Source organism: Bombus terrestris, chromosome 14 (genome assembly GCF_910591885.1).
Source record: "Bombus terrestris chromosome 14, iyBomTerr1.2, whole genome shotgun sequence".
Classification (NCBI taxonomy): Eukaryota; Metazoa; Arthropoda; class Insecta; order Hymenoptera; family Apidae; genus Bombus; species Bombus terrestris.
Window position 1 is genome coordinate 8,312,670 of NC_063282.1, and position 27,518 is coordinate 8,340,187.

The 27,518-nt window shown below is 36.3% G+C and overlaps 1 protein-coding gene across 5 annotated transcripts in view; it reads left to right on the forward strand.

Annotated features, from left to right (window-relative positions):
* Positions 1 to 25,328, forward strand: part of LOC100644578 (inactive rhomboid protein 1) — a 284,993-nt gene extending 259,665 nt beyond the window's left edge. For 2 of the 5 annotated variants that reach the window (XM_048412097.1, XM_048412098.1), the window contains 10 exons: positions 8,785 to 9,095; positions 9,544 to 9,630; positions 9,857 to 10,036; positions 13,033 to 13,216; positions 13,493 to 13,729; positions 13,851 to 13,877; positions 14,245 to 14,435; positions 14,645 to 14,941; positions 15,043 to 15,196; positions 16,976 to 25,328. In XM_048412097.1, the coding sequence (XP_048268054.1) occupies positions 8,785 to 9,095; positions 9,544 to 9,630; positions 9,857 to 10,036; positions 13,033 to 13,216; positions 13,493 to 13,729; positions 13,851 to 13,877; positions 14,245 to 14,435; positions 14,645 to 14,941; positions 15,043 to 15,196; positions 16,976 to 17,407 (2,100 nt within the window). In that variant the 3' untranslated portion in view covers positions 17,408 to 25,328. The remainder of the gene's footprint in view (positions 1 to 8,784; positions 9,096 to 9,543; positions 9,631 to 9,856; positions 10,037 to 13,032; positions 13,217 to 13,492; positions 13,730 to 13,850; positions 13,878 to 14,244; positions 14,436 to 14,644; positions 14,942 to 15,042; positions 15,197 to 16,975) is intronic. The other 3 variants (XM_048412099.1, XM_048412100.1, XM_012316503.3) reach the window with 3 other exon arrangements.
* The last annotated feature ends 2,190 nt before the right edge of the window (positions 25,329 to 27,518 follow it).

A 27,518-nucleotide genomic window follows, 5' to 3' on the forward strand; every position in this document is an offset into this window, starting at 1 on the left:
ATAATCCGCTTGCAGATTTAAGACTCTTAATTGAACCGTTCCTGTCAGATGCAGGGAAAACGGTCAACCTTCATTATGAAAACGTGTTTTTGTTGCACCACTGATTGGAATTGAGCGCAGAGATGACATTTATGAGATGTTGCGTAACGGAGTTTTACGTGTTTCCTGCGAATGAGGTTGTGATTATTGGAGAATCATAGGCAGACAATTTACCGAACAAACCGACAAACACCTTACCGAAGGTTTTATTTTGTCGATAAAAGTGAACGATGGAAGTTAATTCTGAGTTCTTTTAGGTTAATTCTTAGAGTTATTAAAGTGTTATTAATAGCTGTCAGAGAAGATGGTAGAAAACGAAAAAGATGGTTGATCGTCTTTCGTGCATTCCTATGTGTTTTATATTAATTGATATTTTGATACAGGTATTAAGAAGGATATAATAAATGTGCATTTAAGTGTACATTTGTGATAAGTGTACATTTATCTGGTTATCAAAAATACGAACATTGTATGATTTGGTGGATCAATATCAACACAATCTTATTACAATTTCCATTTGAAAGATATCTTTTGGGCATTAGACTATCAAAAATCTCTATCAATGGCTGTAAAAATATCAAAATTAATCTATTACAATAAAAAAAATTAATATATAGGCTTGATGAATTGTTTCTACAATACTTATCCTGAACTGTTAAACGTGTGAAAAAAGAGTATTTGAACTTGTACAAACATTAATTTATCAAAGATCTTTAACAAATATCGAAATTAATGTAATATAACACAGAAAAATTTATTCCTAATAAGTGGATGCTAAAATATTTATTCTAAACGGTCAAAGACGGGAGAGGAGAATATTTAAACTTGTATAGCGTACAGTGCAAAGAGAATATAAATCGAATACACCCAATTAACAAGCAAATTCATTGCATTGATAATGTCGCGTGAAAAGGTGCATTTTCAAAGCAACAAATCGTCGAACTGGGGAAAGGTCGTGTCTCGAAGGAGCGAACAAACGAAACTAAAAGCCGTGTCCCGTCATAAATTTCTCACGGCGCAGTTATATTTGGGCCACGCTAATTTTTCGTCCTATTCCCCATTGGTTGAATGCCGCGGATTTATTCCCGCGGAAGTTGTGAAGGATGTCGGCTTAAGAAATAAATTTAAGGCACCACTGGGTGCAGTAGGGCGCGCCCTGCTTTGGCTGAACTTTATTCCAAACTTCTCAAAAAGAGCAGGGAAAAAGGAAGGACATCGTTTTCCTTTTTTTTCCTCCTCTATCTTTTGCCTCGCGATTGGTTTTGTTTTATATCTAACAGTTCATTTAACTCGAAATTCGTCGTTACGAACTCTGCTCGTTGATTTCCAGCAATTTCATAGTACGTCCTGTGAGTTATAGCAACGCTTTGAAACCGCTAATCTCCTTTATAATAGCCAAATTATGCATCGATCTTTTAAAGTGGATAATCTGCCGTAAAATCTTTATTGCAAATCGTTTTTACGAAGAATCTATAGAACTTTTCATCATTGATATTTCCTATACATATTCGTCTGTGCTTTAACAATGTTGACGAACTTCTTTAAAGAGAATTTATTCGAAATAGGCTGCGGTGCGAAAGTCAATTTTGACCGATCTACCAAAACAAAAAGCGCTCGAAGATTTCTAACTGGAATACATTTGGCTATCAAAGATAAGAGAATCACAGAGAAAGATTACTAATCGGAAAAGGGCGTCTCTTTGAAATTGCACCATCACGTTTTTCGTCTTTCTCGAACCTTTCACGGATTAAAAGGATAAAAGAAGATAAAGGTTTTGAATTAATTCTGGTAGAAGTACGTGAGTCTGGTATCGACACATGCACTGAAGATGTGTTCAAAATTTGCGCACCGTAGAATTTTTAGAAAACACTCTGGTTCACCCTGACCTGGTGAATTTGAATTTATAAATTATTGGTTTCGGCGAAACTGCATATTTCTTCGCCATGAAACTATCAGTATCAGGGGCACGAGATAGATCAGGCCATTAGACTCGGCAAATATCCAAGGAGAGGTGCTCTAAAATGTCAATAATCGCGAGGGTATACCGTAGTTTCACGAAAACTCCATTGTTTTCCCAAATTCCCGATCGTTCGAGTTTCGTCGCGAAACTTATACCGTCGTTAAATCGTCGCGAAGCGATACTGGAAAGGAACGTGTTCCGGAAATAAAATTATATTGGTGCACTAGCGTTCTATACCTTTATTCCCTCGAGGTGGAAATGGAAAGATACATAGTGCAATATCGAACGATATCAATTATTATCAGCACTATTATTATTCCGTTATTAATCAGTCGGCGGTAACTTGAAGCAATCTGTCTGGGAATTTCGATGATAACGCATTTAATTTCACCTGTTGTGAAAATACACAGAGTGAAAATAGAGATGTATGGCAAACTTTTGGCACGTTGTTAAAGATATAATTAATTTAAAAAGAGCAAACAGTATATCGCTTTGTTATCAGACATGTCATTTTATTCAAATACAATTTTTCGGATATTATGGTGTTTCGTGCTACACTTCCGTTTACACTGGAAAGGTATGGTCAAACAAAGTTCCAATCTAACGAGTTTTTGGGAGACACGAGCAAAGTATAACCTCGTAGTACGCATATAGTTATAAAACAAACGTTTCCTGATGTAGATATACAGAACACGTAGATTATACAGAGTTTAACAATAGACCTAGCTAGCCTGCAGAACGCTTTCCGAAGCGGTATTGTATAATTGAAAGCAAACACGGCCAAACGATCAATAGAGTAATTAAACTGCGAAATGAATAATTAGCTGTGTGCTGTATTACGGCTAGCTTACACAACATTTTGGAATTTCTAAAACGCTTGCTTGTTACTCGAGCGTTTATAAAAATCATGTTAATGACCGTGATTTTCGATAATCTTATTTATTTTTTAAAATTCGAATTTTGTAAATAGGAATTCTCTGTCGTAAGTCGTTTTAGTCTTGTTACTAACTTAGTTTGTATTTAGAATTTCGTTAAATGTATTTTAGTAGAAATTTCCTTTTCTCAAACTCGAAAGCCATTTTCTTGAAATTCTCAACTGTCAGAAATAGAATATTAATTAAGAAGATAGACAGATCAATAAAATGCCGATGTAATTTTTACAATTAGGGAACAATACTTAATTAAAAATATATAACGAAAAAACAACCGGGTATTTGTGATCTTTAAAGTTCATAGCCCTCATCTGTGCATTTTTTCCTCTTTTTCTCTAATGGCAAAAAAAATAAGCTATTCTTAAACAAATATGACACGTTTGTACAGCGAAAGGCACGAAGGATGCGCCGTTATGAAAATTTTATGATGCTCGAGCGTTTTGCCCAGAGAAAACACTAAAGTAGGTGGAATTTTTAAAAAGTTGCTGATTCAACAGAACGATGTTCCCTATTAACTTTTCACAGGCCGTGGAAGTTAATATGAACGCGTTCGTACAACAATCGACGAGTACTGGCGAGTATATATAGGTGTGTTACAGCTTAGAGGCTTGTTTAACCATTTATTAAAAAGTCTGCTGGCTGCGTGTTTCAGTGGACGTCGTCCGGCCTTTTCATTCCACCAGTAAGCAATTTATTATCTGGCCGCTCATTTAAATTCGAACTTTTTAAAATTCGTGTTTTTGTCCGGAGTAATACCATTTCCTGTGTTAGATTGTGCTAGATTGTACAATGTTGTTGCTTTAATTGTTGTTTCAAACCGGATAACATTAATTAATTTGACAAATTTGTGAGTAAAATTGGTCTCTTACAGAAATATCTGTGTGCTTTTAAACATCAAAACAAAACGTACAATATTACCATACGCCATGCAATCTTTGAAAACTAGTAACAAAATTCTTTAAATAAAAACGTATGCAGCGTTTTCTCTATTTATTCTATTGTGTCTGCAATTTTCCATTGAACTCAGATTGTCAAATGTTTTATGATTGGAAATTAGGAATTAGATTGGAAATTATACAATAATTTATTATTTGCATATTTCTAGTATAATGTGATATCAGCATATATATATTATTAAATAGCGAGTAAACTATTCTATAATAGTAATTTAATATTAATTTAACATTAATCTAATATTAATTTAATATTAGCTTTAAACCTGTTTCTGTTCTACTATATTAAATATAATTGTAATTTGACAGCCTCTGAGAAATAAATTAGACACCGAAGAAGCAGATTTATAATTAAAATTAAAGAAAAGTATTTTCGATAATTTTCTGATTGAAAAACCAGACATTTCGCATTCTATACGTTAATTTGATAAAATAAAGCAACAAGATAAATGATATTTGCCGTTCTTTGATGAGTTAGGATAGTATTCAAGGCAACACTTTTTTTTATTATCCGATAACAAATGAAGAATAGACAGTTAAAAATAATGAAATGAAGAAAACACAAGGTTCACTATTTGTGAGGTCACGCTGAAGCTTCGAATTTACAACTGAAGCGATGCAATAATACGTCTCCATAAACAAGGATTTGCATCGCAATACAATCGTTTCATCCACGACAAATTCCAGAGAACTTACTGCAGCTGAAATTTATTCGACAACGTTACAAATATAAAACGTCATACTGACTCCGGTTTACTTTTTAGATTATAAATTCCATAGCTATTGTAGATTTTAACGAGAAAAAGTACAGTCTCGTTTCAGCTGTCAAATCTTTTTGATGTGAAATTCTACGAATCTTTTGAAACAGCATATTCCAAAATAATTTTTACGCACGCTACTGGTTATGCTTGAAAAGCGTCTCTTTTCTATTATATCGTTAACAAAATAGGTTCACTGTTAAATTTTTCAGAAGTTAAAAAATCAATGAAAAGCGGATCAATTCGACGTCTGAGGGGTTCAATTGAAACCCACGTAAATTTTATAACGACCAGAATCTACATTCATCAAATCGAAACTACGATCTCTGCCACTCGTTATTTCGCTTTAGAGTAAAAAGTTAATAAAACAAAACCAAATAAAGGAGAGAGCAGAAATGAAATACACACCGATCGGATATTTATTTCAGCCAACGAAACGGACTAATAAACGAAAGCTCTGGTTTTTTTCGTGGGGGGTGCGTGTCCTTTGGATATACGGCATCTGCTTAATTGCGAGCAAGAACCGACCGATAGGGCAATTAACGGTCCGGGGACAGCCGCGATCACGACAATATAAAATCCCATCAGATGGGCTCGATACGGTGCAATAAACATGGAGAATGTTAATTCCGGCATGTCGGGCACGAAATTAAATTCCATTCGATTTTACAGCCTTTTCCATTCGATCAGATTCCACCGTTCCCCCATGTTTGTCGATGTTACGTAAATTCTGGCTTCTTTCGTTCGTCACTCTGTCCCTTGTATTTTTCCTCCCCGTCCATCCACCCACTCACTCGTATTAGCTTGTTCGCGTTGCAGTGTTTGTTTGTCGTTTAAGTTTGTTGATTACTCTGCCGATGTGTTCGGTCTTCTCCTCATCCCAACTAGAATTTCACGACCAGGGCGAATTCCTGATTACGAAGTTGAACTCCGGTTGTCTGTTAATGTTAAATTTTAATTCACTCGTGAACGACGCTTTTGCGTTTTCTTTTTTGTTCTTTTTATTATCCGTTTTATTTAAAGAGCAACAAGGATCTCGAAGTGGAACTGCAGGAGATTAAAAAGTTGCAGGTTTCGTGGAAATCTAGTTAGTAATTAATGGATTTGTTGGTAAATTACTTATTTTAATAGCTTTTTTCTACTGTGTGTTTAAAATCCCATAAACATTTTAAGGTAATTAGTGACCACTATGAGAATGATTGGCGAGATAGAACGTATCTATAATAGGTTGTGTAACCGACTATCTGTCAGAAAATCTTTTGCCGGAGTCTTCTTTCTGTTGCATTGATTAGTTAAGCGGATTAATGTTAAATCGTGCCTTTTAATATTGCATTTAAGTAATATTACATACAGGTGATTAAGATATGTTCGATAGAGCATAGTATGCCGCAAGTGTCGCAGACATTGTCTTTAATCTTGTACTAGTTTTTATGTCTTTGTATATTTTTAATATAATATCATATAATATAGTATTTGTATATTTTTAATATAATGCCAGCATATTAGTACTATTATACACAACCATTCTACAACATTAATTTAATACTAACTCCAAACCTTTTTCTATTCTGTGATATTAAATATATATCAATTACAATTTCATAACTGCTGAGAAATAAATTAAATATTAACAGCTTTCGTCTGACAGTATTGAATTTCTTTGTATTTTCTATTTGAGCTGTTGGTCGCTAAGTGCCCAATGAGAATAAAGACTTAGTTGTTAATGAGCCATGGGAAACAACGGTCGCTGTATAACTAATTATCAAAGTTTGCTCTAGATTCCTCTAAATGTGGGACAAAAACTGCGCGTACATAAAAAGTAGATGATAACCTGGTAGCCTGTATCTCATCTGCGAGTGTAACTATGCAGGTAATCGAGCAGCAACTAGAAAAATAAAATTGGAGAAAGAGAAAATAAACGGATGGGGTGAAAGGAACAAAGGACTATCAATTATACCGAGTGTGTTTCGTGCTGTGGGGAATTTCATTTTTGAGGTCGTGGCAGGCTGGATTTTAATTGGAATAACGCCGCTCGCTCGGCAGTAATTCATATTAATTCCTGGACCTTAATAACCAGAGGTCCGTTGGTCGGCCTGCCGAACTGATGATATTGGATTACACCATTGATTCGTCATTAATATCGATCACCCTTGTTCCGCACGCGACACGCTTAATGAGTATTCACTAGAAGCGTCCGTTGTTCCACGATCACGTAATTAAACACAGATCTACATAATGCTATAGAAATGCCCGGAAATGCTTGTTTTACTAGGAGAATGCGGGATAGAAAAACGGCTAACCATTTGCACGGTATACCCGATGTTCTTTTTGAAAATATCATTTGTTTTAGCGATTCGTTAAACCCTCGAATCTCTAAATGATGAGAGAATGCGCTTTTTAGACAGGTGTGAGATTGATTCAATCTGAAGCTTGGAATTATCGTTAATTGCGATTTTGACTCTGGAAATATTATACGATCTGACTTGATGATTTACGCTGTATTTTATAAATGTTATAACCGATGCTTTAAAAAGTCCAAAATGCTGATAAAATATGAAATACCATAAACCAGTGACGACTAGAGCGTAACTCGTATGAAACAAATTAAGGTACAAGGAATAAGACGAAGTTTTATAACGCAGTAAATAATACAAGCTTTTATTCGTGTATTTTTGGAACTTCTAAAAAGCTACCCTCGTAAATCTATAAAATCTCTATGGAAAGCTACAAGAATTGGTTATCTTGGCCACTCTGGTAGTTCTACTGTTAAATTAATAACTGAATGAATGTAAAGTTACCAAATTCATTTTGTACGTTGTTACCTGACCAAACATTCGACATGAAATTCCGCGAAACCAAACACTCCGACTTCCGCCGTTTCATAAGAACATCCATCATCAGAAAAATCAACGTGGAGTGGTCCAGAAGGTGTAACTAGGGAGAGCGAAAGCATGTGCAGATAGCTAAGGTGTTAGCCGAAAGTAGCGGGAGGGGGTTGAAATCGCCACAGTCGATCGAACCGAACGCGTCAAAGAAACGACACAGCGTCACGACAGATTCTTAACTTTGATAAAACATCGCGAGATGCTCCGTGAGAAGCAATTAAAATCCTGGATGCTAGGAGTGGAGAGATACAGTGGCAGCGAGAAGAAAGAAATGGAAAACGCGCGAACCAAAGAGATTTCACGAGGAAACGTAATCAACGTGTGGTAGCTATTAGGCATTGCGGTTCGTAGGATTAACGTACGAGGTGCGACGTGTTTTCTGATATGAATAATTGCACGATTAATTACATAAAATAATTCCCTGGATCGTTATCGGTCGCCGTAAAATAGCATTAAACCGACCCCAATCAATTGGAACGGTATTGTAGCATTGTTAACGGACGCGCCATAGCCTCCAGTTTAATATTAATGAATGACGTTACGCTCCTCGAAATTAGCAGACCGCCTCTATCCCCGTAACGGTATCATAGATACACAGAGTAGGTTTCTAACGGATGGCTGGGAAAACTCGGTGTTCGTATCTCGTGGTCTGCTCACTGCGAAATCGTGAGTTTCTACCTGGTTACAGAACACTAAGTAAAGGCGATAGTGTAATGTGTGGTGCAACGTTATCTACGATAGTCTATCGACGGTAATTACATATTTGCGTATTACTACATCGCTTTTCGAAGGATTGGTATTTCGAAGATGGATAATTTAATGTATGTAAACTCATTCATAAGAATTAGAACACCTGATGGGATCGTATTAAAGGCGATAATTGACCCAAATTAGCAGGCAAACGATTAATTTGTTGGAGTATTGTGTTTATGCGAGATAACGTTTCTATATTAAACAGGCAGGAAAGATTTATGAAAGGCATTTTCGTGTCTACGCAATTAGGACAATTAAGTGTTATTTTTTATACTTAAATCTTGTTAAACAAATTTGTAAGTTCGCGAAAAATTTGAATTTTGGTTTATTAATTCCCCGATGATTGCGGAGAAGGAAATTCCATGCTAAATACATTTATCATATATTTCCTTTCTTTCATACAGATAGCAAATATTCTAGATATAAAAATATCGTTTGGGATACACTTAATGGAGGCGGGAAGTTAAACAGAAATATCATCGAAAGATCGGCGTTTTGTTGTAGTCGTTGAGAAGACAACGGCGAGAAGGATCGCAAGTCAGACCCGAGTCACGAAGCTTCCCACCGAGCGTAATTGACTACATGTCGAGGTCAGAGGCGGCGACGTCCCCGGAAAGCGGTCAGGATGAAGAGGAGTCCTTCTTCGACAGGCCACCGCCACCCCCGCCGCCGCCTCCGCCACCGCCTTCGCAACAATCGCAGTCTCAAATCGAACAGGGGCTCGGTGGTTTAGTGAAAGATGACGAGGACAGTGCAAAAGTCGCCGATCTACTTGAATCTGCGGGCGACAGAGAAACATCCGAGGAATTGGTTAGGTGAGCATACCTTTTAGAATACTTTTAACGTTACAACTATGAAAGGTATGAGTTGCTTCTTCTGATATTTCTCTCAAGTATGCTTTCTATACGTGACCACAATATGGATTAGATCAGATTAAAGTTAAGTTACTTAATTTTAAGAAAGTTAGACTTTTTACTGTTCTAATACGTGGTATTTGTGAATGGGAATTAATAATAAGGGTCAAGTTACTTAATTTTACTTTTACTGTTTTACTGTTTTAAATACATAGTGATTACAAGTGAGAATTGTTGATAAAAATTAAGTTACTTCATTTTGGGAAATTTTAAACACACGATGATTGCCAGCGGGAATTGATAATAAAAATGAAATTACTCAATTTTAAAAAATTTAAACTATTTCACGATTTTAAATAAATGATGGATACAAATGGAAATTGATAAAAATTTTATGACGATTTCGTAGGTTTGCCTCGCAGAAGGATGACAGGACGACGGTGGATGGACAGGTCAGAAGAGCTCGCCACATTTCGAGGGACCATTACATTTCAAGGTAAGGAAAATCTTCATTTTACGGTACATTAGAAAAACTGAAAGATCTTTGACATTCTCATACATTCTTCGACGTGTATCATGACGAATGAAATTTATATAAAATTTGTAACAAAAAGAAAGATCGATCGGGAAGTTCGTGTTTGATCCTCGACTTTGGATAAGGGATAAAAATATCCAACGTCGAGTGTAAACTGTCATGATCTACAACAAGAAAGAGATTACAGAAAAACGAGTTGGGGCAGGTCGAGGTTGGGTTTGAGTTCGATGATACCGCCGGACGAGGGGGTGACGCTTAGAAGGGATTTGACCGGTGCTACGAGAATTTCACCGAGTACCATCGACCGAATATTCGACAACAGTAACAGACGACAGTATGGCATGGGTATCGTTGGAAGATTTTTGGGGTAAGTTTCCAAATATCCATTGTCCTATAAATTTAACACCCTGGAAACAAATATACCTGTATTTGGTAAAACACGAGTTCTGTTTGTATTATTAAATAATTATTTTAATTCCCGTACGAAAATGCAACAGGATAACATGGAAATTAATCAAATGTAACGAAACTCCTCTTCATATTTGCAAACGTAGCATGAAATTACTTGAAGCAAAATAAATTTACAAGCTTTTTATTACACGATTGTTTCGTTATCCGTGCAAAAATGCCGATGGCATTTTATTTAAAATAGCATGAAATTCGTCGAGACTGATAAAACACAGCTTTTATAAGATCAGCGATTAATAAATAAAAGTTCTATTTTTACAATTTCTTATTTTTCGGAACAAAATTACTATCTCCATTTATCCTCTAAAATATAGGAGACAGACTCAATTTGAATTCTGTTTAGAAGAATAGAAAAATACAAAACTTGTTTTTAATGTAAAGATAAATTGGAAACCGGGCATAATAACTAGACGATCTATATTTCCAGAGATTAAACAATACTGCTCTCTAGTGTTCATAAGTTACTATTTATAGAAAAATATTCATCCTATTTCATGACATATCAATATACGTTACTAACTTTGAAATAAAATAAAATTCAAATAAAACACCGGAATAAGGCTAGGAAAAATCCAAAATTTATATAAAATGCACAGAAAGCGTGCATTTGATAACGCACTTCGTTTCAAATTGATATCTCATTTCATTCCTAAGATATGAGACTTCAAAGTGCAACCATTTAGACTTTAGCGTATATAGGTGTGGCGGTTAGGTATGAATGGGGCTAGTGTCGCCGTGACCTACATTTTTCCCTGGAAAATGCGTAGTAATAGTAAGAAGACGATGAGTCAGCGTCTGTCACTGACCACCACAAGTGTTGCGAGCTTGCAGCAGGTTAACGCGTATGTGCGAAGAAGAGTTCCGAGTGTGCGAGTGAGGCGATTGAGTAAATTGTCAAAAAATTACGATCATCTTTGTACGACGATATCTCAGCAAAGACACGTCCGATACTAATGAGACAAAAAGTACTTTTAAAGGGAAGATTCGCCCTCTTTAACGACTTCAAATTGATTAAATAGATATCATTAATTTTGTAGTAATAATAAGATAAACTTGTGGTAATTTTAATACAACCTTTATATATGGTTAAGGAGAAAACTTGATTAATGCGAAGGTATTGATTATAATAATTAATTAAATGTATGTGTAATTTGTTAAATCCGTAATTTTATTAAAACAACGCGGTACTATTAATAATTTATGATTAATAAATAATTATAATTCTGCTGGACAAGCTTTGCCAATTTTTAAATTAAAATTTACACAAGGAAACGTGTCTATCCGAAATATTTTGTAGTTTGTAAATAATACGTCGTATAATTACTCGGCAAATATTTCGTTGAACATTAAACCTGTGTAAGTTTATGAAAATATTTCATCATATAGATTACGTAACGATATTTTCTCGTTAAATTTGATAATTTGGTGCGTGGTAGTGTTTTATTGTATTTATTCGCAATATGGGCGGCGTATTAGCATCACTCAACTAAAAATAGAGTTAGCAAAAAATACAGTGAATAGCAAACCACACGTTTCGTATTAGTTTGCTGTTTTGTGTCTACACGTTTATCAGATATCGGCTTGCCGTTGTATGTTGATGCGGTTGTTATTCCACATCGACGAAGAGATTGATTTCGAAACGGTCAATAAATGAATTTCCATGCGAATAATTTCATTGGCCGATATTTTCGACAAACCTGGTAAAAATTCACGTCCGATGACAATTTATCACGACTATAATGTCGAATGCGGAAACGAAAGGAATTGTATGAGATGCAAAAAGTAAACTAAAATTAAACAGAATATAAATTAGGAAAATTTAATTGCTATATATGTATACTATATAAAGTATATGTTCCTATACGTTATATATGTATATATAAGAATATTTTTTAAAATATAAAATACAGAATAAGAAACTTTCAATTCTACGTGATATTTTTAATTAACTTTTCAAATGTTGTACAATTCGCATTTCAAAATTTCCTGCGTCTTCGAACTGTGAAAAACACGTCTGCCAAATTGAGTAACCGGTAGGGGAAGATTAAAAATTCTACATATATTATCTATATTCGGCTTTTCGAGTATAAAACTTCAAAATTTTTAATTTTAGAAGATATATCTGCTGACTGAAATAATCCGGACATTTTTTAATTATTTCCGATAAACATCAAAATTACGACTTTTCGGTTCTTAAAAATGTTTCAAAGGAATAAAAGAAACGAAGGAGAGGAAAGACAGCAGAAACTGGAAATGCAGAATGGAAATTTATCTTTCCTACGTTTATTTTATTCCGTAAGTTAGCATTGCCCCGCAGATGAGATGATAACCCAGCTTTATTGAAACAACTTTCTCAGCGGCTCTCCTTCATTCCGCTTTAACGATCGCGCGAAGGTTTTATCATGTAGGTACGACCCAGTTTAAGATATACGCGGAACACAAATAACAAACGCGGATAAGCGGCAAACGTCAGAAATGAGAGGGAAAAAAAGCGTGACGCAAAGCGTCTTGCCAGGACGGCGTGATATTTAAAAAATGCCAAGGGGGATATAGTTATCGATCATACGATACAACCTTTGCCGCTACGAAACCTCTTTCTTTCTCCATTTTCCATGAGGTGTTCATTATTTATTGATAGCAGCACACATGCAAATATATGCAAATATAGAAGCGGTTTTACGATATAATGCCAATGAAAACTATATACTGAATGAAAACTATTTGATAACGTATAACATACGCAGTGAGCATGTTAAAAGAAAATAATAATAATTTAAGTATATAAATTCTTACTGATAATGTTAAGCTTTGAAATTATTTGCATTTAGAGTGAAAAGTGAGAAGAATAGAAGAGTATAAAAGAAAGATATGAAAGATATTGTTTTATGCTTGCAGGAGATCTTTCCGAAAGAGCGTGTCTCAGAAACCAGACGTCAGAAGGCAACTGGACGACTTCGAAGATCATCGTCCGTATTTTACGTATTGGATCACCACCGTTCAAGTTCTTATTTTGATAATCTCGTTAGCGTGTTATGGTTTTGGACCTGTGGGCATGGATCTTAGTCACAGATCGGGCTTGGTGAGTCCAAAACTTCCAATTATCGATTTTCTTACGATCTTCAGTCTTTTCCAATCCTTAGTCATTCATTAGATCTACTTTTCTGTAATATTCTCAACAAAATCGCATTGTATAGTTTATAGAAAAGATAATGTGAAAATTCAAACTCCTCGCAGTTACTATAAATTACTCTAAAAATTCCTATCCTATGTTGTTGTAATTATTGGGAAAATTCCTACAGTCACAGAAAGTAAAGCAATTCGGCGTAGAAAAAATATCGTGAAAATTATGCGGTAGGTTCTTGTGACCAGTCTGTCGTTGCAACAAGTGGACTACCAGGAACCAGCGAATTTCTGGTTTGGTCCAAGGGCCGCGGATTTGATTCATCTGGGCGCGAAGTTTGCACCGTGTATGCGTCGCGATATTAAAATTTTGAAGGAGATCGACGTCTGGCGGGAAAGAGAACGGGACACCGCATGCTGCATCAGAAACGACGACTCTGGCTGCGTGCAATCCAGCAAAGCGGATTGCTCTGTGAGTTGTTATTTCGTTTCCAGCTGGAAAATATTAAATATAAAGGAAATTAGATATTCCTTTGCAGAATATCCACTCGTATCGTGTTTATAATATAATTTCCTCTTTTACGAACCAACTGGTCCGGGGATTGAGATCGACTGCCACGGTAAATTTCTGTGGAATTTCTATCTTGTTGTCGATTATTTATATAGATATTTATTTTATATGTTACATGAATTACGAACATATTGGTAGTTCTTGCTTCTAGAAATTTATATTGGAATTAGTTTTGCATGCGTGTATATAGAAGAATCCTTAATTACTTGTATTTGAACAATTTTTTATACTGTATTTTACACGTTGTCTACATTTCTTGTAAAACTGTTAATTTCCAGAACCTGATATTCCAATTAATTTTACGCGCTATAGAAATCCTGAAGTACTTTTAATTTTAATTATTTGCATTATTTATCGATTGTATCTTTTGGAGGTAGATTGATTAAAATGTTTAATGATGCTTTCAAAAACTATAGAACACGATATCCACATGGAAAAAATGGGGACCTGGGGACAGTGGACCGGGAGGACGCATAAGCGGATCGGTTTGCGGGTTGGATCCAAAGTTCTGCGACGCTCCAGCTAGTATAGCACCTTACGAATGGCCTGATGACATCACCAAGTGGCCCATCTGTCGAAAAACTAATCCGTTTAATCAACGGTTTAGGTAAATTCGTCATCCAAAAATCCAATCTCTTCTATATTTTTTATGTACCATTTATCCACGTATCTAGCAATGACGAAAACTTTAAAATTCTATCATGTTACCAAAAATCTTCAAGCACCGAAGGTGATCAAACTTCAAAAATATTTTCCTGAATTTTCCAATATTTTTCCTGAATAATATCGAGGAACCCGTTTTGTCTTGCTCAACAGTAGAAACGGGAGTCAACGAAGCAATGGAAATTTCCCAGTAAGCCGATACAAGGACAAGATGGCAGAGCATATGGTTTGTGAGGTGATCGGTCATCCCTGTTGCATCGGTATTCACGGAATGTGTCGCATTACCACCAAGGAATACTGTGATTTCGTACACGGCTACTTCCACGAGGAGGCGTCGCTCTGTTCCCAGGTGGAGTGTTTGCACGATGTCTGCGGTATGATACCATTTCTTCATCCCGAGTGGCCAGATCAGTTCTATAGACTCTTCACCACCATGTTTCTTCATGCTGGGTACGTTTTTGAACAGAATTTATTTTGAAATAATTACGCAGAATATTTTTTCTGTAGGGAATTATATTAAATTATCATGTGGTATTATCTTTGACTTATAGAGTTCTTCATCTGTCGATCACGCTAATGGTTCAGTATTTCTTGATGCGGGACTTGGAGAAGTTAACTGGCTCGCTGCGTATCGCTTTGATTTATTTTATCGGCGCATTAGCTGGAAACTTGGCCAGTGCGATATTCGTTCCTTACAGAGCAGAGGTACGCATATTTTAATTTCTCAAAGAAACGTCGAGACGAAACAAACGTACCCTGGATTACGATCATACAGCCCAGAAAAATAGGTGAGATTACTGTCACGCGAGAGTATATGTTCTTTAAGGGTTTTCGAAATATTCAAAGAACACATAAAGATGAGGAGCAATAAATAAAACTAATTGGATACTCCCTTACAAATTCTTTAATGCAAACATTGTTATGCAGCAGATATTGTTGGAATAAAGATAATATTTAACACCACAACATATCTGATCGTCCTTAAAATATAGAAAGACTACGTTGAAGAGCAATACCACAAAAACGAAATTATTTCTTAACCGACACACACAAACGTTTTAATACAACTCAAATTTTTATTAAAGAGGAAATTAAAATTTATGCTTTTGTTTAGAAAATCAACAGACCAAGGCACAACGCCACTCAATCGCGTTTCAACGCAACACAACTTAACAATATCTTCACGAAAGAACTTCCTTCTTTCTGCAGAAATTTCCAGGCAAGCGAGAGGCTAATTATCGAGCTGCGATGGTTTTATTAGATGCCACGTAGCAGTTTTAATTGAATAACCTCACGGGACGTTTAACAGGCGCATTTCATTGTGTATCGTCGATTTAATCGACGCTTTGGCCCCGGTCGGGCGAAGTAATTGCTCAGAGACCAGGTTTGCACCGTGACTCATACCCATGAAAAGGGTTAACAGCATTACGATCGTTTCCTTTACGGTGTTTCTCACCCTCGGCCGTCTTATCGCTCGACAGTTTACCCCCTTAACACGTCGGTGAACTTGGAGTTATACGTCAATTCTATTCCCTCTAGTCTCTCTATTCCGACTGTTTTCCTCTATCAGAGAGCGTACACTCGTGAATTAAGGCAGCCACCAGTTCTCAGAGAAGACGGGAGAATAAAGGGGCGGACAGAAAGCACCGTTCCTCGAGAACTAATACCGTCCAATTTGTTCTAATTAGTTTGGTTAAACGTACCTTCCGCCCTGGGAAACTTTGTCTCTATCTCTCTGTTTCTCTCTCTCTCTCTCTCTCTCTTCCACCCTTTCTCTTTATGCGGCATAGTGTTAATTATTGTTTCAACCTAACTGCTTGGAGAAAGCTGGTCGAGTACGTTAACGCGATTTCTCCTGCGTGGGTTATCGATAATTCGTATCGTTCAGCGATAGTTTGTTGTAAGAGGTTTCTGTGTAATAGAAATGGTGTAAAGTGGAACGATATTATTTTCTGTTCATGGAAATTTATGTACGATTCTTTTCGATTAACATAGCGTACTTTGAATGGATACAAATGGAATTGCAGAAACACGGCGATACGATTGGAAATGAGTCCTACAATGGAACGTTTCATACGAGTATTCCGAATTAATAAGCGTTTGAAAGAATTGACCATAATAAAGGAAGATTTCATACCAATATTTCCAATTAGTAAACATGCCGAATAGTCGATTTTTTGGAAGAGAAACACAAAATTAACATCGAAATAGCGATCCATTGTCACAAGCAAAATAACGACCAAATTCCCATATAACTAATGCGAATACTTCGAAATATAAACGATAGCCTAGCAAATTAATTAGGAAAGAAATTCAAAAATTAGCATGTAAATAAAGATACAAATCATCCCATAACCAACGCGAGTATTTCAAGAAATCAACGATCGCCCAGGGAACTAAATTAAAATAGAAATTAGCATTGAAGTAAATCAAGTATTTCGCTTCAAACGCGATTTAAAATCATTCAACTCTCGTTGTTTACAGGTGGGGCCAGCAGGGGCGCACTTCGCCCTTCTCGCCACGTTGATCGTCGAGGTGCTGCACTGTTGGCCGATGCTAAAGCATCCTCGCCGAGTCCTGTCGAAGTTGATCTTCGTCCTTCTAGGCCTGCTAATTCTCGGCATGCTTCCATGGGTGGACAACTACGCTCATCTGTTCGGTTTCATCTTCGGTTTCCTGGCGGCATACGCGTTGATGCCGTTCATCTCATTCGGCCACTACGACCGTCGCCGCAAGATTTGGCTAATTTGGATCTGCCTGATCCTCATCGTCGTCCTGTTCACCCTTCTTCTAGCCCTGTTCTATAACGTGCCAGTGTACGAGTGCGAGGTGTGCAAGCTGTTCAACTGCATCCCGTTCACACGTGACTTTTGCGCCTCGCAGAACATCAACTTCAAACGGGAGGAACCCGTATGACACACGGGGCCGTGTTTCGAAGTCGAGTTCGAACCATCATTCCACATAATCCGGAATCAAACGATGATACCCTGCGCTCGTTTAATCGCGCTGGCTCTGGTGTGGAGTTTAAACCGGTGCAAAAACGATCATCACGATTGAAGAAGTACGCGAGACCACAAGATCAACACGAGCCTTGGATGACTTGATGCGTGTTACTGTATCAAGGAATCCAGAGATACTCATCCCAGACGAACGACACTGCCTTAAAGTAAAATAACTCCACCTGGGATCCTCGAGGCCTCTTTTAGCCAATGGACCCTGTACGCTCCTTGGTGGGATGTAAATATTAGAGAAGAGAGAAAAAAAAAAAAAAAATAAAACAACGCGCCTTTAACGTAACGCGACCATCGTTCTCGACGATCGTGCTTTGAGGGTGGATGCATTGATCCAAAGCGAAGATGAAAGTGAAACGTTCGTGATAGAACAAGACAGAATATTTGTGGACGATTTGCAAGAGTGTTTTACGACGAAGCGAGGACGAGATCGTTGGAGAGCGGGAAAGTCTTCTCACCCTCTCTTCGAACGTTTAACAAAAAAAGAAAGGAAATGAACACGTGTACATAGAACGAAGACTCTTGTTACATATACATATACATACAAGCGTAAGAACGACCTTAATAAATTTAATTTTAGAGAAAGAAAAAGAGGGGTAGAGATGAAAGGGGCAAGGGAACGTTGAAAGTGTTTAGCAGCCCGTACCTCTGACGTTGGAACTATATCTGTGATGGGCGAACACGATTGTCTTTGAGAATATTTTTCATAATACGTTAAGCGGTGCAACATCTTGGAAGGAGATCTTACGCTGGTTACGAACGTAAATTGAATGAGCTTAACTCTCTGAAAGGTCAGGCTGGTGAAGGTGGTACGATTAATGAAAACGGATTGGAGCGACATTCGAGAAGAAAGTGTTAACGATAAGTATATATCCGGTGAAGATTTTAATCTTCAAAAAAAGAAAAGGGGGAGAAAAGAGTAAAAACGAATCAATTTTTTATAAATGGCGTGCGAGAGCGGGAGAAAGTGAGCAAGGGAGCGCTTATCAGTGAACACTTAATCAATTTCCACCTTGTACATAATTATAGATGCGAGAAGAATCGGCTGGAGATAGAAACGAGGTAGGGGTTGAGGAATGAAGGAGAGAAGGATGGACGAGATATGCAGAAGAGCGATTAAATTGCGCTAAGGTAAAACAAGCAGAGAGAAAGAAAGAGAGTGAGAGAGAGAGAGAGAGAGAGGGAGCGGGAGAAAGAGAGAGAATAAAGATGAAACAAAGCAGCACTGTGACATTCGCGAATGTGTATTTTATTATAACGGGTATGTAAATGTAAGAAACGAAGAAAGATTGTCTGAGAGAAGTGGAAGAATGAATCTGTTCTTGTCTGCGTCTTGTCGCGTGTAAACGATGATTGAGTATGTACACACGAGGAAAAAATAGCAATAGCGAACGTGATGTGCCACAACGTGGAGATCGTCGCAAAAATAAATGTGAAAGTGATTCAAGGTAGAGAAGATAAAAAGAGGAGTAAGAGGAAAAGAAACGCGTTTCTTCTATAATGTCGTGTCGCGCGTTCAACCATTCGTGATCTCTCATTCATTCTAACGTAGCATGCTCGACGAGGAAGTAGATTAGGTTTCGTCGACGCAGCTACGTCGATTGGTTTTCATGGGAATCATAGAAACATGCCGTAGAAGGAAAGTGTGCTTTCTGCTTCGTATTTGCACATGTGTTCAGAGGAAGTTGAATTTGACAATTTCAAATGTCGAGGTTCTGAAACACAGCTATATCTCCTATTATTCCTTCGTCTTCTGAACTTAATCTGAAATTATCGTTCGTACGTTATAAAATTGATAGAAATTACTTCATTTAACGATAAATGTGATATTGCTTTTTTCATAATACATATCAAAATGTCTCATTGATTCATGTTTTTATATACACTCAGTGAATACCAGTCAATTAGTTTTGGATTAAGAATAATCGTCGCGAAACCTTGAAGCACTTGTTTCTATTTATTAAAGAAAGTAGAGTACAATATCGTTTAAATATTTTAACGAAACAGAGGACTGAATCAGAAGCATCGTTTCCTTCTCTCAACAACAATTCCTTCGTACAATTTTTAAGAACGTAATAAGTTATACCATGTTGATTATGGATTCTTAGCGTTCCTTTTTTCGAATTTCGCAAAGGCATGGTTTTCTATCCTCGTATATATTGAGCATGCCACGAGAAAATCAGTGATCTGTACACGATAATTGTAATCGTCGGAATGAGTAAATATATTCGTAATCGCTCGTGAATAAGTGTAATGTTAATTGGAGTAACGCGAACATTATCCCGAGATATAAAACGCACTTTTTTAAAAGAAAAAGAATGAGAAAAACGAAAAAAAAAAGAAACGAACGCGACTCTACGATGATATATTAAACAGCATGTAACGATTTAATTATTCTTCATATAACCGACAAACGATTTTTATACATTTCCCTGCGTATAATGTATCGCTAGCGCTTGAAGAGTCTCAAAATTTATAGCGAAAATAAACATTTTCTTTAATTTTTTATCGGCAATGCTTAGGAAGAGATGAAGGGGAATCAACGTTAGTTTAAAGACACTTTACCTTCTGGCTTGGATATACTCGGATAAAAGGTATAAACGTAAAGGAACCCTTAAGCAAGAAGAATGTTTGAAAGTACAATAAAAGCCGCAGTATCGGTGATTCATTTTTACTTTAATTTACTCAATTTCTTTGAATATAATAAAGTCAGAGTGCAACCTCCTCTGTGAATTATGGCAAATGCGACAATTACGATAATCGAAAACCATGCTCGATGAAGAGGAAAGGGAAGTTTATTCGTCGTGATATCTCGACCAAATCTCGACTTGTGTATTTTCAATTGAAAATTTCGCGTATACCTTCATGCTTCCTTGTCGACTGTTTTTTACCGTTTGTCCGACCAGGCTACGCACAAGTTTCCGCCACACAAAGCCACATTAACGACCGGTCGGCACGAATTCACCTGTTTCTATGTGAAGGAATCAACATTATAAAACGATTAAGCGAGAATTAATGAAAGGCCAGCCCGCTTGTTCTCGCGGCGGTGGTAAGAACACTGGTTTTTCTCTTTCGTAAAAATTATCGTTATCTTGAAACGAGCTCCTAAAGCTCGATTACGTTCGGCAAGAAATATCCGAAAGTCGATCAAGCGAACTTGTCCCTAACGCGTGTAATACGTTCAGTTCTATTAGAGATTCTTTTCGGAATATCTGAGTTTGAGTGGCCGTAGCGAGTGGCCACACGTGAGGTAATTAGTTGGAGGAATTTTTTCAGCTTGTAGAAATTTCTTTTTACCAGGAATTCTTTTTTAATTCACTTTCAAAGAGAATACCTTTGTGCAGAAAATTCTTTGTTCTCAGAGGAGTACCTTTTTTAAGAGAAATTCTCTTTTCAAGCGATCGCCTTTTTAGGATGAATTCCGCTTTAAAGGAATACCCTTGGTAAAGGGAATCCTTTTTAAAGAAATTTTTACGAAGAATCTGTGAAATACGAAAAATATCGAGGTACATGAAATCGAAAGAATGCAACAAAATTTGAATAGAATCCGCTTAAATCGTAATATACAAGCATAAATTATTTCTTGCCAAATTTTTACGAGAGGGAGATTTTTAACTGCCTGCAAATGTAATAAAAAATAATACAAATTTCTACGAGTAACGATGGGGATAGAGACAATTTATTCGACCACGCACACGATATTTGTAATTTGCATCGATCACGCGTGAATCGCATCCAACGAGACAGTTGTCCGTATACGCATCAATGACACGTACACGCATGATACTACGTGCAAAAAAGCTCTAATCATTTTCTACTCCGCCGTTAATTTTCCATAGACAAACGCAAAATGAAACTTTTGCTAACCGAACCCTGCACTGGATTGATTTTTCTCATCGTACCGAGGGAAGGTTGGAAAATCGTGTCCAGGCTTTCATGTAGATTCATTTCATTCGCGTGACGAACATACGCCGGCAAATGTAAAATAGAATCATTAAAACGGGACGGATCATTAAAACGAATTAGATTGAAATATCTCATTTCCAATGGACGCAGGCAATTAAACGATTCGAATTACGCAACAGCGAGTCCTGGCTCGGAATTTTAACCTCCCCGATTCGTACACTAAACACGCATTAACAAATTACACTGAGTCGAAACGATACATTGACGTTGTGTTGTGTGAAAGGAAAGAAAAATGATACGTCGTTCTATGGTGGAAAATATTACTGTATTCCTTGGTTTTCGTGCGGTGACATTTATATCGCATATCTTCTCTCTTTGGAAGAAGCACAATATCAAATTTTTTAATCAATAGGAAATCACAGCGAATATTTCAATGCACGTTTCCAATATTCCATTCCTCCAAGGAAGATGATACAATTTTCTAAAGCCGAGATCTCAAATTTTTAACTCATCAGTTATTAGATTCTAAGCTCGAGTAAAAAGCTGTAATAATTATAAACGTCGTATAAATCATACGTAATTACGGAAATAATCAAAGCAAAGAACGATGCATTTCAACTTTATTTAAACTTCCACTAAAGGAAGAGAGACCGCTTGAAGCTCAACACGTTCGTCGTTATATTTTAACAAATTAAATCCGGATGGAATACAGCGATAATTTCATCAGTGTATCGTTTTATTTTCCCATGTGTAACGCGAAAGAAGTTAAAGTCGATCTGCATCGCGCGAGGCCATTGTCACGAACGAAACAGCCATTAATCGGATCGCAACGAATCGTAATTGTTACTCGACGAGAGCAAGAGAATTTGATTGACGATTTTGTGAGAGAATTATAAACAGCAAGGATGCAAAAAGCGTGATAATTCGGATGTTTGACGACGCATTCGAGAAACTTTGTGATAAACAATCGAGAAAAAGGCGAGAAAAAGACGAAAGGGATAGAAAGATGGGGACGATGATGAATGAAATGATGGAGGGGGTCCAGGACCTTTGAACACTCAGAAATACATACACGGAAAATACATACACATAGACACTACCGATACATACACACACACTGAACTTTTTCGGATTATATAAATATATAAATATATAAATATGAGTATATGAATATAACACGTATACATAAAGAAGAAAAAAAAAGTACGAATTAAGGACCGAGGTGGACCGAGGTGGCGATTGTCGACGAGTAACATATTGTTATTATTGTAAATGTGTCATATACAGGTAATAGCATGTCATACAAAAGAGAGTATGTGTGAGTGGGTGAATGAGAGTGAGGAAGGGAAAGAGGTACATGAAGCAGTGAAATTGAGACGGGGGGAAAGAAAATCGAGTGAAAGAAATCTGAGAAATACCTTCGATATTTCCATATCGATCACGGCGAGGTGGAATATCGTCTTTCGCCTGTGGGGACGATCGGAGTCGACTGTGTTACGTTTCCCTAACTTACGGAGAGAAATAAAACGTTACGAGAGCGATGGACGAAGCAAAGAACGGTCGCATAAAAATAATGAAGTAATCTTTTCGATCATCGTGCAATTTATTAAATGACTTTTAATTGCTTATGAAAAATGAAGCTGTATATAACAGTAAGGAAAAATACGATACCTGCATTTCGCTAGAATTGCGATGATTTAAAAAATAATAGTTCCACTGTCTCTGACAATTCTTCTATCCTCACGCGATGAAACGGTACTTTCTCAGACTACGAGATGTTCAGCTTCTTTTCAAAATTTCACTAAATACAAGTTCTTTGCCAGAGCGATTCGATTAATAAAAATCAAGACTCTCGTAGCCCGAACCTATCTGTCTCCGTAGGCGTGGCATCGTCTCAAAAAGTGCTTGACAACGTTTAATTCGACGAAGAACCATCCGACGTAGAGATTGTATTCGTTTGAACTACTTCGACTAATATGTCCCTCGATGAAAAACAAAAAAAAAAAAATATATAAATAATAATAACATTAATAAAAAGAAAGATGGACAAAAAGATACGCGAGTTTCCCGATCTACTTGTCGACGTGTGAAAACGATTTATATACACGGAGGTCCTCTCGACGATTCGCTCTCGATCCGCCATGAAGAGAATTAATTTATGCATACAAACCAAATAAAGTAAAATAAATGAAAAAAATGGGGAGAAAGAGAGGGAGAGAAAGAGAGTAAGAGAGTAACGTGGTAAGGCACGCACCAAAGAGAAATAAAAGAGAAAAAAAAGAGTAATAATGTCTTGTAAATAAAACGTATGCGTCGAAAATGGACCAAGGACCTAAATAGTGCAGCTCGTGTAAAATTGATATCCCGATCTCGCTAATCACGTAGACGAGCTCGGCTGGTAGGATCGTTAAGTAAAGCTACAATTTATCCTAACGTTGTTTAAAAAGCGATGTGGAAAGCATCGCGACATTACGGTCTGGAATTTCCTGTGCATCGATCCTGTCGCGGATATTTCGTGTTTCTTACTCCTTGGAAAGAACAGATAATTTCGTGCAAACTTGATCTTCGTTTAGTTAACAAGGCAAAAGATTTGAGTTTCGATGAATTGCAAACTTCATTGTGTGTATGTGCGTGGTGTGTACTGTGTGCGCGCGTGTGTCGTTTAGAATTTTGATATATAATTATAAGCAGTATCACTGTAAATTGTACATTGTAAATTCCATCGTCTTTTAAAGTTCTAATTCGATTATTATAGATTTGTTATCTTGTGGATTTACATTGCTGTCTAGGAATTTTCAGCTTTTTTAACTTTCTTATTCTCGACATAAAAGGTCTGTGTATCGTTAAAAACATTGCAAGGAGAGTTAGGAGGATGCAAAGGTTTGTTAAAAGGTTTTTACGATACTTCAGATATTCAAATGAAATTCTTGCAATAGCTAGCTCGTTGCCTCAATATTAGAAATATATATTTCCAAACGATAGATACATTTCGATTCGAAAGCTTCGATATGTTGTTGTATCTTTCGTCAAAGTGGCAATAGTAGAAATATGTAATGGAATAATTGAAGTCCTCCCTGATTTGTCGATCGATGAAATTACAAAATTATAGAACTCTATGAATATTTCAGAACGAATCCGAAGAAAACCGATATCCTACAATGACAATTAGATTTAATTAATTTCACAAACGGAAGCTAATGTTTCAAGTGTTCAACCATTCTCGAGACGAATATGAAGATATTTTACAGCAAAGAGGGAGGACACTTTTCACGAAGTAAAAGAATATTAGATATTTTATCCAAACGGAAAGTCGTTTGTTCGCGATTGGATCGTTGCACGCTAGATCCTGGATCGTGACTGAAAACTCGATACCGGAGACAGAGCGAATCTGTGCGAGAGCAAATTTATTCTAATGACAGTCCTCGATCCCCTTTTATATATATACATAAATATAAATATATATATACATAATATACTTTAAGAAGATTCCACCACAGCCGCGCGGTATTATTTTTCTGTATCCCTGTATCTATAACGAGTGATATAAGCGTTAAAAACAAAAGAAACAAAAGAAAAAAAAGAAGATAATGAAACCACGATGGACTAAGGGTTACGAGTAATAACGACTGTACTAATTAAACGATTAATTACTTATGAATTACTTCGCCAGGTATTTTTTCGGTTTCATCTAGTAATCGGTAAGGTTTTCGATTACGATTATTATTACTGATCATAAACGATGCATTGTAATTGTCGCTGTTATATACAATACATACATACGTGCGTATATAGACGTATACGATATGTGCACGCGTGCGCACACGCGCGCGTCATTTACACGCCTGTGCACATATGTATATGTGTATAAGTCCTTGAACAACACATTAATTTAATAACAATAAAGAAAAACGTGAAACTCATCTCCTGGATGCGTTTTATGTCTACCTCTTACGTTCTTAACGTTTGAAATACTCATTTGCTATTATGAAGACACGCGTTTGTTTTTTTCTTTTTTAATACTTTTTAATTTACTGTCTTGATGTCTGAAAAGACGCAATAATTGTATATACTTCAATTTATTTTTTATTACCGAGGAGTAAGTGAAAGCAGGACTGTAAAGTACGCATTGGAGGTAAGGAAATATGAGGTTAAGAAAGAAAAAGAGCGATCGAGTGAATTGGCGGGACAAGTGGGTTCGTACATCAGAACTTCACATAGTAAGAGTTTACACAGAGTCTTAGTACTTACGATTTCTCGTTCATATAATTAGTAGTTCGCGTTCCAATAAATGAATTCAATCACCAGAAATCTATTTAATCGAGTATCAACTAAAATTTTATTTAAATAAACGATACACTTTCAAATGGGCTAATTACGGACGACGTGGTGTTATAAATTGTAGAGGGCGTGATCAAATTGTTGAAGAGTCGGTATTGCAGAACATGTAACGCGATGTCCCGTAAGATCCCGTAAGATAATAAGGTTTCTGTCGCTTCCACAATAATTGAGTTGAATGTAATTCCTATATTCACCGTAACAAATAACAGGTGGCGTACGAAACGCTGCTTTTTCCGAAATCGGTATCTTAAAACGTAAGACACAAACTGTAGCAGGATTAACAATCGGTACAGTAGATGGACATAAGCTGAGTACATTTTATCAATGATTTATTACCATTTATTGTTCTAAAAGTACTTAAACATACAGATACATGAAAGTATCACTATTGATAATTTCGTTTCTTAATTTTATTTCTATCTTATGTGCATTCAGAATGTGTGAATACAATGGAAATTTCGGAAATAAAATTTAAAACGATATAAGCATGGTAAACGTTATTTAAATCTATAATCTTTTATGATAATTTACATTTTTAAGTTCAGATCTAAATTTTCATAGTCGAGACAGATATTTTCTAGCTGCATTTATAATTAAAGTATTTACTACGTACGTATACATGGATTAATACCAAGACTTTCGCGTAAAATACAAATGTAAGTAATGGCAATATCGTTTCATTTAATCCATCATCGTATTTCTCTCCCCTTGGTTATAATAAATCTTCGTTTATGCTGTTCCTCAATATCGTTTCATCTACATCACAACGAGATGCAATTGCACCTAGTATATTGAAAATATTAATGGAGCAATGCAGAGTATTATATTACAGGAAGACAAGAAAAGAAAAATTAAGATATAGTGTCTTTTTATGCTTTGGAAAACGAGAGACACGATCTTCATTCTACTAAAATGCTTCCGCATAATATATCATTTGACGTCAGCCGTGTATCTGGATATTTTTATTGAAACCTTTTAGTCTTCATTAAAATATATGAACATGATGTTGAAGTCGAAAGATTTTATGCTCTGTCCTTCAAGTTGATTCATAGATTATTATCAAATACATTAACTTACTGTTGGTGCTTTTATTAAATTAGAAAACAAGCGTGAGCGCAAACGAGAGATACTTTTTCATGCGTAGGATAATTCAACCACCTCGTTCTTCTTTTGCAAATGGAGCATACTTGTTGACACGGTTTTAATTACGAGAATCATGTATTAAAGATGAGCGAACGAAAATGCTCAACCAATTTCTCGCCAAGAAAACAACTGCAACGCAGAAGCTAACAAAACATTCTTCAAGTTGAAATATTTCGTACAAAACAAATATCAAATATTATTTTGAATAGTTAAAAAAATATAATATAATTACAAATCACGTCTTACAAATAAAGACAAAAGTGTATGAACAGACGAGAAATATTAAAGAAGATGTAGCTAAAGATGATAATACTTTTGAACCAATTAACTGTGTAATGATTGTGAATAATATTAAAATATACATGTAACGGCACTAGCATTTGCTAACTTATCATCTGTCAAGCTATAGTCATAATTTCACTGACCTACCGCGAAAATTTATGGTTACTTGCTCTTTCTTTTTTTACTCCGAAAGCTCGTAGAGCCAGCATGAGAATTTACTTCGTTTTATTCCAGACTCATTTTGTTGTCGGTCAATTTACGAACAACAAGCCGAATAACAAGCGTGATAATTTGCCTTTTCTTTTCTTTCTTTTTCCTTTAATCGTACAATCATCTACAATGCAGAC